This window comes from Rissa tridactyla, chromosome Z (genome assembly GCF_028500815.1).
Source record: "Rissa tridactyla isolate bRisTri1 chromosome Z, bRisTri1.patW.cur.20221130, whole genome shotgun sequence".
Classification (NCBI taxonomy): Eukaryota; Metazoa; Chordata; class Aves; order Charadriiformes; family Laridae; genus Rissa; species Rissa tridactyla.
The window spans coordinates 76,079,124-76,093,429 of NC_071497.1; the positions used below are offsets into that span (position 1 = coordinate 76,079,124).

The 14,306-nt window shown below is 44.1% G+C and overlaps 1 protein-coding gene across 3 annotated transcripts in view; it reads right to left on the reverse strand.

Annotated features, from left to right (window-relative positions):
- The window catches only part of LOC128902429 (phospholipid-transporting ATPase ID-like), a 90,964-nt gene that overhangs the window by 13,955 nt on the left and 62,703 nt on the right, over nt 1-14,306 (reverse strand). For all 3 annotated transcript variants that reach the window (XM_054185443.1, XM_054185444.1, XM_054185442.1), the window contains 8 exons: nt 12,379-12,422; nt 10,636-10,801; nt 9,649-9,837; nt 8,674-8,789; nt 7,239-7,403; nt 4,691-4,802; nt 3,492-3,597; nt 2,536-2,683 (listed from right to left, as the gene is read on the reverse strand). In XM_054185443.1, coding sequence (XP_054041418.1) covers nt 2,536-2,683; nt 3,492-3,597; nt 4,691-4,802; nt 7,239-7,403; nt 8,674-8,789; nt 9,649-9,837; nt 10,636-10,801; nt 12,379-12,422 — 1,046 coding nt within the window. The remainder of the gene's footprint in view (nt 1-2,535; nt 2,684-3,491; nt 3,598-4,690; nt 4,803-7,238; nt 7,404-8,673; nt 8,790-9,648; nt 9,838-10,635; nt 10,802-12,378; nt 12,423-14,306) is intronic.

A 14,306-nucleotide genomic window follows, 5' to 3' on the forward strand; every position in this document is an offset into this window, starting at 1 on the left:
TGCTTTGGTATCTATTATCAGTAGACATACATGGAAGGAGTCTACAGGGCTCTCTCCTCCACAGAGCCATTAGAGCAGGCCGACTGCCCTTTCTGCGCAAGGCAGACAATCCTTAGGCCAGATACCCTTTCTTCTTGAAACAGAGAGCTGTGAGTCACCAGCGCCCCCGCTTCCCTCCCGTCAGCGGCAGGCAGGCTTGCTCAACAAGAGAGACCTTTTCATGGTTTAGCTTTAGTACCTGTGGGTCGCTGCTGTTAGAGACGGCTTGTCCCACAACATCCTCGCCACACAGCACTGGCAAAATGTTATCACGTAGTATGTTAGTGGTACTGTACACAAATCAATTAGTATGATGATGCCGTTACAGATGCTGATGTGCTTCTGTTCACTCGCTTTATTTAAGCAAGACCACACGTGTGCGTAGCCCCAGTGCTGCCATCCCACCCATCTGCACACAGGGATACGGCACTGAACAGATGCTGTGTTTGAGCGGGACAGTGTCAGCGCTGTCACCTTTGTTCAAGCTCTAGGTTCGTAGAAATAAATAAATAACATAGAGTTTTATCCACACGGTCCTTGTGGTCCACCCCCAGGAGAAAGCCATGGTCTTGGTGAGACTGGCTGTGTCCACTCTGTTGCAGGCGATGTGGGCTGGCTGCTACCACACAGCCCAGATTTGCATTTCGTTGCGAGGGACATACGTCCTTGCCAGGGTGTGGGTGAGCATGTGGTTTTCCAGGAATAAAAAGAAAGCTTTGTCACCACTGCCAGTGGTGCTTTTATAGCACAGTACTCAGGGTCTGTCCTGCAGGCTGAAGGGTTGGAATAGGAATAGAGAGGGGCTCGCAGCTGGCTGGGATGCCAGAGGATTCACCCATGCAGATGCACCAAACTTGACAGACCTCTTGTCTGTTTTGCAGTGGGGATCTAAAGGGGACTAAGGCCCTGGAGTTAAAGAGGGAGCAAATGTAAAAGAGGGAGAGAGGCTACTTGACAAAGTAGACACTGCCTGAAAGCATCCTCTCTAGAGCAGGGTCTGTATACACGGCACACAAGCCAAAAATGGAGCAAGATGAGATTTTTTTTTAATAGTAACTTGCTGGGCTGGCATAGAGTTGGGAGTTAAATTTGCTGGACTGCCATCAGGAGAGGTAGCAACCACAGGGAACAGAAGCATCTTGTCTCTGAAAGGCGGTGCCTCCTGGCTCTTCCCACTTCTACCTATTTGCTTCCCTGGCAATCGGGGAAAGCAAAATACAACAGACAAATAAACCCCATCTAGACTAAGCCTTCCTCCCAGACAGGCTGAAATTTAATTAAATTGTTTTTTTCTCTAACCTGTTCTAAAAAATTTCAAAGGATGGAAAAATTTATTCCAGTGCTTCACTATTCTGACCAGGAAGACATCTAATCCCAAACTCTCTTGTCTCAGTTTAATTCCATTACTTTGTTGACCTGGTATTATTTGAAGAGTACTACCAGGACTGATCAGTATTCTCTAGGCTCAGAAATCCTAACTCTCTCAGTTTTCCCTTATGCTGTCCAGCTCATGCATGACCACCACTCTTAGAGTTTTCTTTGTACTCTTTCTAGCTGGTCTACCTTTTTTTAAAGAAAGGGTCCCAATAAATTGAATTATTTCAGCTAAGACTTTGCTGATGCCAAATGAAGCGGGAGGCTTTCTTCACAAGTCTTACAAATTATGCTCTTACATATATATCGTTGATTTTGTATGTGTGTAGTCGATTACGTGAAAGTGGAGAAACAACACATTTGTACTTACTGAATTGCATTCTCCATTTTTCCAAAGTATTTCTCCAATTTGTTAAAATTGTTTTCAAATCTAATCTTGAACTCCATCATGCCTGTGGTTTCTCCCAGCCTGGTGTTATCTGTCTCTTCTTAAGCAGTTAATGAAAACACTGTATATCAAATAGATATGGGATAGCCTCCTGCAGATGCCACTTAGCTGTTGTTTTAGATCAACAGTGAGCCCTTAGGAGCCATAATTTCCAAACAGTCTTGCATCTGTCACTTAACAATTCCGTCTAGACTGTATTACTTCAGTTTGCTTGAAAGAACATCATAAGAGAGAACATCGAAGAATTCATTAGTTAAGTTATAAGATATATATCCTATCTGTTAAATATATCTGTTATCAGATATATTTATTAGAATGTGCTCTTCGTATACTTGAAACCCATGTCTGATGTTATCTTATCTTCTTGATGCATCTATAAACTGATGGATTATTTTTCTAGTATCTTTCTGGAAATTAAAATTTATCCAGCTACTTTACCCCTCCTCTTTGGCTAACATCAGGGCCAGCTCTTCCCTGTTCCAGTTTTCTGAAACCTTGCCTATCACCTTTGATGTCTCAGATAGGCACTGAACCTAATCTTCAATTAGGAAAAAAAATAAAAATCCAGTCCTCTGGAGCTAAATTTTGCAAGCATTTTCAGACTTCCAATATGTCCCTATCACAGTCAGTTGCTAAGAGAACTCAGCCCTAACATGGCTATAAACCTTCCTTACCAGGCTGTGGCCAGTGATAACCAGACCGTACACCCCATTTGCTTGTTCATCAGGTATAATTTTTGGTTTTTTTGAAGATTTTTCAAAGTGAATGTTGATTTCATCCCTGTCCAGAAAGGAGTCTGGCTTCATCTTTTTCCGTGCATTCCTAAAAAAAATGCAGAATAATAATGAAAAGCTTGTAAAGATACATATTTTTTATTAAATCAACTTCATGAAAATATAAAATTGATGCTTCCCTTTGATAGTTTAGTTCAATTTTCCCTGTATCCCTACAACAGCATGCATGGTTTAGCTGCTGGTTTTTGTGCAGACCACCAACACGGTTCTGAAACTCTAAGAAGTGTGTGCTAATCCTGTGCTGATTTGAAGTCGAACAAACCATCTGAGTGCCACGAAGAACCATATTCCAAAGGGCATCCCAATTTTCTGTGCCTATTGTCTGACAACCACCTGCTTCATCAGAAAGGGACTGAAAAACTTTCCCATTTTCCACCTATACGTAAGGACTTGTGTCTACTGAGGAGGCTACGGAGGAAGGCAAATTTCCAGATAATGCTAGAAAAAGACCATACCCAGACAAAGGACTGCAGTCTGGAGGAATAGCAATAGCAGTAGAACAACAGCATAGCTCAAGCCTGGGACCAAAGGCTTTGTGGGTCCAGATTGCTTGTTGAGCATCAGCTGATGTTGCCTGGCTGACTCTGCTTTCTTATACATTTACATAGATTTGAGCTCTTGGACAAAGAAGCTTGGGAGTTTATTCTCAGAGGAGAATTCTACACTATGTTGCTTCTCGATCTTCCAGGGAGCCAGCTATTCGTTACCTAAGGTACCTGAATGAACTGCATGAAGTAAGGTCCAGAGGAAAAAAAGATGAAACAGTACAAACTACAAATACGGTTCCATTCCAGTGTCAGTGTGCAGCAAGGAAGCTGGGTATTTCAGCCATTTACCTCAGCTCATTAAGTACGTCATCAGATGTGTGGCCTTCAATAATGAAAACATCTTCCATGTCATCATTCAGCAAGTTGCAGGAGTAACCAATATTCATTGCCGTCTCTGGGAAAGATAAACGAGGAAGATGACCCATTTTAGCAGCCCCAAATTCACACAGCATCTTTGTGGCCTTTTTACACACAAGACAAAATCTCCCTTTCTCACTGAAAACAGCTCTGAGCCTTTCAGAGCCAACAGTTTTAGAGAGCCAGAAGAGTCACCCTGATGGATGTAGCAGCAAATTTCCCTTAATTAGGCTTTACAAGGCCACAGAAAAAAATAATTCTACTAAAATGAAAAAGCTGAAAACACCCTTTGGCCAACATACTTGGAGCAACAAAAAAAATTTCATTTTGATTCAAAAGATTTTTTTCAGAATATTTAACTTTCCTCACCCCTACCCCCAGAAAAGCCCCAAACTATAGTTCTGAAGAAGGTATTTTTTTGTAAGGCCTTCTTGTAAGGGATTTTGTTCAGAAAATTCTGAGAAATGAGTATTTTGGTATTTCATAAGCAAAACTACTACATTTTGGAACATGGCAAAATGAAAAGTTTCATTTTTCTCAAAAATTCTGTGTTAGATGAAATTATTTGTAAACACTTTTGGCCTCCCTGAAACACCATTGTTTCAGTGAAGTTGCTAGTTCTCCAAAACAATTCATTGGAGTCTATTCTCATTTCTTCCCAATTTAATGCTTTCTCCAAAAGCCTATATTTCCTCCATTTCTATTCTAGATCATTAATGCCAGAACCAAATAAAAACCAACCCAACATCCACTTTAGCATTAAAGCTCCTGGAAAGCAGGACAAGATTTTTTTCCACCTTCTCCACCAGGATGGTCAACTGTACTAAATTGATACCTTTTCGCAGCATATGAGAGCAACAATGGGATGCTCATTGTCATCTCTCCAAAGGAAAGGATGCTGCCTTCACACTGCTTCCAGGCTCAGGACAGGAATTAAGAACAGGCACTAGCTACAGTTATCTGGTCTAATTACAGATAACTGGAGTTCAGCCTGGTTGGCAATGAAGAAAAGACCAGTAAATTTGTCCTCTGTGCAGTTTATCAAAGGAGAAAGAATGAGAACGTGGGTCTTAGCAGAACCATCCACCAGTGGGAGAGAAGGGAAACATCCAAAGCTGCAGCCCCTTTACCTTGTTTGTCTCCAGTAAGAACCCATATCTTAATGTTGGCTTTGGCAAGAGTCTCAATTGTCTGTGGGACTCCATCTTGTAACTTGTCCTCAATCGCTGTGGCACCTAGCAGCTTAAGAGAAAACAGAAGGGAATTGGTTAAGTCTTGCCATTGCTAGCAAAGGAAAAAGCATTAGACATCCAGGTAATTACTCAAGCAAACACAAATGAAATGCAGGAATAAGGTTGTACTGATTTTCATTCTTTGTCAGCAAATTCCATGTAAATAGTAGAGCTCTGATCCTGCAAATGCTTTTGTCTGTAATCTCTCAGGCTCAGATGGATCATGAACGTATATGAAATTATTGGCTGACATGTTTGCAGACCTACAGGTTCTTATGCATGTTCCCTTCATAGCCACAGCAGATAGAGCTGTCACTGAGGCACAAAGATGGCTGTGGATCCCCAAACCTCCATATGCATCCTCTAGTGTGGAGCTTGCTCCCAGCCATATTGCAATGCAGCAGTCTTATGGCTGCTAAGCATCTTCACGAGCCCACGACAGACCTGTGCCCACCCCTGCTCTACGCTGTCGCACAGCTAAACCACAGACTGCTCAGGGCACAAACCTTCATTATTTTACAGTTATTCCTTTTTCTGGATTTTGGAGATACTTGGTGGCTTTAACCTATTGTCAAAGGGACATGAAGGTTTCGCTGCTAGCTCAGGTTTAGACAGCATCTGCTACCACCTACCTCCTGCTGTTGGGAGACTAAATTCAGCGGTTGGCTTTAAGCCCAAGATCCCTCTTGGCTTCCTGGGATATTCATCATTCATCAGCTATGAGTGTTATCAATGTAGATAACACCTCTGAGGGAACTTCTCTATAGGGTCTTTAAAACTGCACAATCCACGTTTTACAGCTGTAGTGCCTGGTCCAGCTAGCGAGACCTTAAACGCTTGCAGCATCCAAACTCCCCTCCTGGGAGTACCTGCTGATCCTTGGTGACCTGACTCTGAGCTGGAAGCCTGAAGATGCACACTGATGTCAAATGTGCCCATGAACAGAGAACAAGGGCATGTGTTCCCCACAGCTGCATAAAGGCACAATAGTATTATTGACAGGCCTTTGCCTGTCTGCCCATGACCTGGTGTAAACAGCAGCTGGAGGGACAGTCATGATGCCTTCCTGATCATGGATTTACCTTAGTTTTTAGATAAAGCAATGATAAATAGTATTTTTACTACTCTTCACTGAATAAAACCATGTTCTGTCCCTATTCCCCCTTATTGTCCTTATATCCTTATTCCCCCTAAGGACCTTTATCAGAAGTCTGCCACACAGGGGGACTTCTGCTCTTGCCCATCAACCTGACTGTGATATTTGGCAGTCCTCTACATCTCCATGAGACTCTTCTGTTTTGTTGCTGACTCTGCCTCTCACATCCGTTCTCTGGGACAAACCAGGCTTTCCTGCACCCACCCTCTGTCTATCCCTCCAACGCCTTTGGGAAGTAAAGTCACTCCCGCACAGAGTACAAAGAAGAGGAAAGAGTGCTTTCTTCTGAGCCACGCTTCTTCCTGCTGTGAGCCCGTGACCTCTTCTCTACTCAAGCCATAAGCTTCATAAACCTTTCTTGCAAAGCATCTGGCTCCTTAACCTCCTAGACCTCCATCTCTCTCCTGCTTTGGACATGACCCAAGCAGAACTTGCACGATCTGTTCTCTGCACTGGAGGATTAGCGTTTTTCCACAGCAGACCCAGAAGGGCAGTAGGCTCTGCTCCATGGGCTATGCAACTTGCAGAGGTCAGCAGCTCCTCAGCTGACGCTTGCTTCTTCCCAGCCCCTGCTGGCATCCTGAGTGTGCAGCTAATGGAAGGAGCAACCATGCGGTGAGGGTCCCAGGATTTCCGAGATTTCAGAAAAGCAGTGCTGCGAGTGCAAAAGCTGAGTTGCTTCCCCTCAGATCCCACACATCCTTTTTATTCATTATTCACGGCTCTAAAACACAGGCAGACCCCCCAGGGCATTCAAAAAACTGTAACAACACTCATGGAGAAAAGAATCACAGTTTAGCCCTATTTCAAATTGACACAAACATGTTCATGGACATCATCTCCCCATCCTGCCCCGGGCTGCAAGAACAAAGAAGACACTCTTTGATATGGAGGGGCACTGGGGATTATTCACTGCCTACTGTTTCAAAGACAGGAAAATAAATAGACCAGCCATTTGCACATACAAAGGATAGCGATGAAATTTTTGTGTCCACATCATCTCCCTCAGGCTCTGGCATGTCACTTCATCATGAGAAAACTACTCTGACACCCACGTGAGTTAAAATAAAACCATTCCCCTGCACTGGTGGGTGACACCCCAGCTGTGGTCTCCTGATGGAGGTGCCAGTGAAAACCCAGGACTGCCGTATTCCTAACGGCTCCCGTCATACAACCCACTGAGATGTTTGCAAAGCAATGTTTACTGAAGTCACACTGAGCTGTTTATTGACAAACCACCAGCCTCACTGCCTCCCCCAGAGCTTGGCCCAGATTTCCTGAAACACCAACCATTAGGTCTTTTTCAATCTCTTCATATAACTCCGACAATTTTTCTTCCCGTCCTTCCAAGGCAGTGCTTGCTTCATGGTGACGCCTGATCCAGTCCTGAAAGTAATCTTCGTCCAGGTTTTTATAGGCCACCACGAGTGTCCTCAGAGCTTCACCAGCAAACTCCTGCGAGACAGGGGTGAGACAGAACAGGTCAAAAAAGAACACTCTGCTCACTTGGGCTTACAAAGGACCCTTGGAAAGCAAACAGCTATCTGTAGAAGCTTCTTGCTGCAGAGGAACAGTGAAAAAATCACATCTTAGACCACAAACCTCAGGGTACTTTTTAAAAATTAATTCCAGACCATTTTATCATTGCCATCCATGGTCCTTACAAAGAAGAAATTCAAAAAGGGCTTTCCTACTTTCCGTCTCTGAAGCTTGACGTTAACCAGGTAGTTGTTTCCCAGGTTTGTATTTCTCAACATAAGGTTCAGAACAGTGAGACCTGAATAAACACTGAACACAGACTTGAATTTTGGACCTGGGCTCAACATTTTTAGGGTGCAAATGCTGGCTGACATGCACAGCGTGAGCACACTCAGTCATGACACCTCAGCATGCCCTTGTAAGTGTGCTTTCTGCGGATGCATGATGGATGGTATGGATCTCAGTGTTTGGTGGGATAACAGATATCTCGCTGTGAAAAGTGAGGTGTTCCCCCAGGCTTGAAGTAAAGGCGCATCAGGAACAGGCTACACCCACAGCTCTGCTCTGCCCTTTCCTTTGCCAACAGCTTTCTCTGTCTCCCCCAGGCAGTGAGCAAGATGTTTGTGCTATTGCACAGCCCCTCTGGCAAAACTTCCTGTTGTCTTGTGCTCTGCACCGTACCAGCAGGATCTGGCATCACAGAGGGCAGCAAATATTGGCTGAAATATTTGCAAAGCACACATATTGTTACACACCAACAAACATATAAAAGGCCACAAGTTTGAGTGACACATTTTCCTTGCTGCCCAGTCAATATGCCCCCCTATAATCTAGAAGGGGAGGTGAATAGGTCCCAGCACCTGTTCAGTCCCTTCTGATTGGGACCTCTCGGATCACAGTCACTGCAGATCTGAATTGAATTCAAGAAGGTAAACAGTTCTGTTGCCCTTTATTGATTGACTGATTTTTTCTGATCCAGGGCATGCTTGAATGTCCAGATGAGTGTCCAGATGTCCTAGAGCAGTTCAAATGGCATCTGGTGCCCAATCTTAGGCAACTGATTTGAGACCTAAGGCTTTATAAATTAATTTCCCCCTCCATTCCTCACAAAAAAAAAAAAATTAAAAAACTAGTACTTGAGTGCTGCTTATGAAACCTGTTTTTTATCTCAGTACAAATACATTTCCATACCTGGAGAAAAGGAAACCACCAAATGTGGAGATGTTGTGCAGAAGGTAACACTTACATTCAGGTGTTCTGTGGTCTCCTCTTTGAGAGAGTCGCAGGATGAATGAAGCAGTTCATAAAGAATGGTGTCAGCCCCCTTGCAGTACAAAGTCAAGTCACCTTCTGGACTCCTCACTACAAGGAAGAAGAAGAGAAATTACAAAAATCCCAGACTGAGGCACTTGGAATTCACAGCATTTGCATGAAAACAAAGAAAGGCTTTTAGAGGTGTCCAAACTCTGCCAAGTGTTGGCGACCTCCCAGGAATCAAGACAAGCTTTGCTTAGAACAGAAGATAATGCAACTACTCTGTACATTAGAGGTAGCAGAACAAGGAACTGTACCCAGATTGCATTGGTCTGAGCGGATGTTCTGTTCAGCTACGTGGTTCCTACAGGCAACACTTCAGGCAGGACATCTGCATTCAAGTCATGAATAAGTTGTTCTTAGGGAACTGGTCCTGTTGTTCCTATTGCTCCCACCAGTAAAGGTACTACCGCTCTCTTACTATGGTTATGATATTCCAATTCCTGAAATATCTGAGGATATCGGAGGGTTAATGAAGGCTACATGAGGTTTCTTGAGTAATTTCTCCTTTTTCCTTTCAGGAAAGTGGACATCTTTACTCATCCTTGCATTCTCCTTCCCCACATCCTCAGATTTTGCTAGTAATTTTGAAGCTGATTAAAAGGAAAGCCTTTTTTGCACTGTCGTGAGAGAGGTAAGATATGCAAAAGGCTTAGCATCTTCAGGAGGCTGCTCCGTCATTGTGGTCCAGATGTTAAGATGTTCTGCCATCAGACTAAGTTAAGTATTTAGCACTGTTACTGTATAATTGAGAAGCCAAGGCAGCCCATCTCAAGCACTCAAATGTCAATGTTATTCAGAAGGCATTGCAAAGGAGGTCTCCTAGCAAAAGGCATCACAGCAGAATGAGGGCCAACTTTAGAGTTTAAAAAGTCAGGAAGGAAAGAAGGGAGCAAAGGGAACATACCAATAACAGACATTCGCTTGCGAACATTGTTGAAATCAAGAATAGCCAGGAGTTTGTAGACTTTTGTTTCTCCCATTTCCACAACAGTGATGGTCTCTGGTGTGCGAGCCCGGAACACAAATCCAAAGTTTCTGGCAGCAGTGACGAGGGCTCCCTCATCAGGAGATTGTGCCTGATACACCAATTTACCTGACATACAAGGGAAAAAGAGTAATGTGGCTTCTGCTTTGTTTCTGAGGCTAAACAAATACAAAATCAAAGACGTTGTATAGCAGTTAACACTTTGCTTATCTGTCTGTCCCCAGAGATGCAGCACTAAAAGGCACCTTATGTCCACATGTCTCCATCAGGTCCCATCAACCCATCCTCCAGGCCAGTGCAAAATGCCCCCTAGACTCTTTTGGGGTCTTTTAGCACTCTCTTTGGAGTCCAATACATCTCATTGACAGGACAGCTTCCTTGGGTTTAACCCCTTCTGGTTACATCTGCACATATTTTTCTCATCAGTATTTTCACCTTATATGTGTAAACTAATGGTTCAAGCCTTCAAAGCACAGTTTTCACCCTGTCTGGGATTTGGGGAGACTGACCCAGTACCTGCAGGAACATTGAGTGAGTGGAGCTAATGAGCCTCCAGTGGATAGGTGCTCTATGCTCTTTGCTTTACAGGACGTGGTGCAGAGTAGAGAAAGAGTGGGGGAAGCCATCTGCCACCTCAGGGAAGCTCTGGCACCTGTAATTTCCGCACTCCAGAAATGTGGTGTTTGCAGTATTGTCAGCTCCACCACAGGAACACAGAGGGAGTGGAGGCCCTGGTCCTTTCTCTTCCAATGTGGCATCTCCAAAGGCAGTGATTTACGTGCAGCCATATACTACAGAAAATCACCAGGGAGACAAAAGGACCAGTAACAGCTTCTGTGGAGAGAAGACATGCTGTGGTGCAGGGTGAACATAACAGCTCAGTTTGATGCCTTCAACAGTCCTCACCTTCCTTCTTCTCTTCTGGCATCACTGTGTGACAAAGTGAGAGGAGCCGGAAGAACCTGTGCGTCGGGACATCACCCAGCTTCACAGCTTCCACCAGGCTATGGTCATAGAAGGCAAACTTTGGGTCGGCTAACTGGTTGTATGAGAAATCAACCTTCTCTGTGTTCTGCAAAAATATGGTTTAGTGTTAGTTATGGAGCTCTCACATTGTCCCATCGCAGTCCCCCCTCTCTTCCTTACAAAGGGCTCTCTCCCGCAGGGCTGTTCATGACAGAGACTGATGACTCTAAGTGGGAAGTCGTGAAACCTACTGAATCACAGGAGAGGACAGACACTTGAGGTGCCTTTCAAAGCAGAACTCAGTGTGAGAAGGTGGTTAGCTAAAGATGCCTCTCTGTGCGATGGCAAATGCTCCTACAGGATCCCAGCCTCAGGATTTCTATAGGAAAGAAATGCCTGCCTTCAACACATGCCTGCTGGGTGGCATCATGCTCCTGATTTCGGTGTCTGTCTGTGACAGGAGAATGTGGAAGTCCAATTTAAAACAATTCAAAAGGCTGTGTTCTCCACCTTTTTCTCCCAAAGCAAGAAAAAATCCTGATATGGAAAAAGGTGACAGACAAATGATGTAAAGGTTCAGCTCCACAGGCACTGCCCCTTTGGTCTAAAAACAAGGAGCCCCAAGCAGAGGGGAACACAGTGGAGAAATGGCCAGATCACAGCATGATGTGTCATGGAGGAATGCACCACTGTGCCTGCCCGGGACAATTCCAACTCCCACCCCATCCCCAGTGAGCTCAGAGTTTCCAGGATGGGAGTCATCCTCTTGACCTCTGCAAGCTGACATTTAGTGCTTACTGCAAGAGCGCAGGCCCACCCCCCACACACACACCCTCATCTGCGCAGCGAGGTCCAGGCTCTGCAACACCGTGGGTGTGTGGGCAGCAGCCTTTTGACCCGCAGGACCCTGCTCCGGCGAGTACCATGGGCAGGAGGAGCTGCTGGGCAGACAGTTGGCAGGAGAACAGCATGTGTCCCTGCGCAAGTCCACCCTTTGCGTTTTGCTGCCTGAGCAAAGTCAGTCTGGAGGCACAGCACTCGGTACAAATAGCCAATTTCAGTGGGTAATTTAAGTTTCAAATGGCCTGGAAATGAATCACTGGAACGAGGAGTGGGATTTTCATCATCATCTTGCTCGGATTACTGCATGCAGTTTTCAGACATTTTAGGCAGTGAAATCCAAGACATGTGGGTTTGTGCTAGTGAGCAGAGGCTAGAGAGATATGGAGAAGTTACCCATTTTCAGACTTTCCGTCGTCCAGGCATTAGAGAAATTTGAGAGTGACCTTGTTGTTGATATGAACTGAACTCACTGATTCCCCGCCAAAGCTTTAATTAACTGCCAAGGATAACAAAATTCACTAATGACCAAGTTTCCAATAAATCCTAATGGCCAAGTATTCAAGAGGAGCTGTGTGTGCACTAGGATGTCAGGTGAAGCTGAGGGAACAGTGGCCACTAAAGCTACCTGACCTGCAGGTTTCAACCAGGCTTACTGGGAGGCAATGCAACTCTGTTGATCTTCTCACATCTGCGAGAACACACATCCCTTTTGTTTGGGTCAAGAGCAACATACCTTGCAGGGTCAAGAGCATGAGCTATGCCTGGGTTGGTTGTGTGCACTAGCACCTATGCAGGCAGGTTCACAAAAAACACAGATCCTGCTAGCACTTGGGCACTTACCTCGTTTATTTCTATCCTTTGCCCAGACATATCATACACATCACCTGCAAGCAAGAAAGACTGAGGTTATAGCCACAAACTCTGGATAAGTGCAGTCTCTGAGCTTCTCTACCAAAAAATTTGTTAAAGTATTTTGAAGCTAGTAGCCGGTTAAAATGTTTCAGTAAGCATAAATATCTTGACATGAGTACTGGAGACTGATGATTAATATCAATCAGTTTCTATGTTAATCCATGACAAAATCCAGAGACTGACAGATACTTGAAACACAAAGCAGTTACCATAAAAATGACTGGCATTTGAGTGAAGAAGACATGACTCAAGGTGAACCCAGAAAGGACATAGAGCTAGGTAGGAAATGAGGGTGCTTTCAGGGGATGGCTTCTCTTGTACCTTCCCTTTGGAATCTGAGACAAAATCCAGCTCCTGGGTCATATTGGGTTTGCAATAGTCCCTGAACAACCACAGAGAAGGAATTGTCAAAGCCCATTCTTCCCACATCTAGGTAGCAAGGCTGCTCCATTCATTTTCCCTGAAATGATGATCTGGTCATAGAAATGGAAGACATCTCATCTCAAGGAAACACTATTGAAACTTCTTCTGCCTGAAGAAAATTTCGGTTGGAAGATCTGAACTGTGCCCAGCCCAACCAGATTCAACACGTCATTGAAATAAGCTTGAAATACAGTGAACTACATGAATAATAGATCCATACCTCCACCAGCAACCTCAACCGTGACCACAGTCAATTGTGGGTATTGGTATTTCTTCACCAGAGCCCTGAGGGTGTAGAAAAAACTCAGAAGCCATGTCTCCTGAGAAGTGCACATCAGTTGCTCCCCCGGGAACTGTAACTGAGAGGGCTTTTAGACACCTCCTTCCCAATGGGAAGCCTAAAACTCCAGAGTTCCCTCCCTGGCAGCAGAACTAATCCATCCTTTCTGGCATGGCTTTCCCAAATGCCCCGAGCAGTAAATCCAAAGTAATATATTCTGGGAAAGTAGATAAGCATTTAGAAAACTATAGGCAATAAACTCTCTGCCTTCTTTCTGCATATTTCCCATTCATTTCTTGAACCCACATTCTATGTCTATGTTTAGTGGTGACATCCACTTTGGAAAAGTCAACTGCAGGACACATGAATGAACGGACTGAATATTTTTCAAACTCCTTAGCAGCACTAAGGTTGGCTAGCATAGTTGCACTGTTTAAGATATGGTGGTCTCCAACTACAGGAAAAAAAAAAAACTTTTATTAGGCCAGCTAGTAGCACTGAGAAAAAAGACAAGTTTTCTGACACAGGCAAACCAAGCTTCAATCTACCAATAAGCAGTGACTAATTTCCCTGGGGGAATCTAATGATGTTAATCAATTAGTCAGTTTGTGAATTGTTAGCACCTCTTGAGCAGTATGAAGAAAACTGCCATACAATGACTGAGACTTTTAAGTCAATGACTGTTAGGATCTAACAGAGCTAACAACTTTTCTTTCCATTTTTTCCAACTCCCTACAAACTTTCTCTCTTCTGGTACGTGCAGTATGTCAGGGCCGCAGACAAATAACCAAGCCATTGACTAGTTGTGGACTGAAGGTTAAGCTACCTGAACAGGATATGGAAAACTGCTGCTCATGACATGAGAAATTGCTGAATGTGAGAAACAGTGGTATGAAAAGCTGGCAAAATTTGCAGATAACACCCTGAGGGATGGATGATTTCACAAGTGGTTAAGAGAGAGTTAGTTATGTGAGTTATGTGTAATGTTTTGCAGGGTTAGCAACACCCGGGTAACCATGTCAATAATACCTTAAAAGGCTGAGATTACCTAGTCAGTGATATCAGAAAAAAAAAAAAAAAAGAGTACAGATGTAAAACTGGGATGACCAATGAGGAAAAAGTAATAAGGTGCAGGTTCTTTAGTTGGGACAAG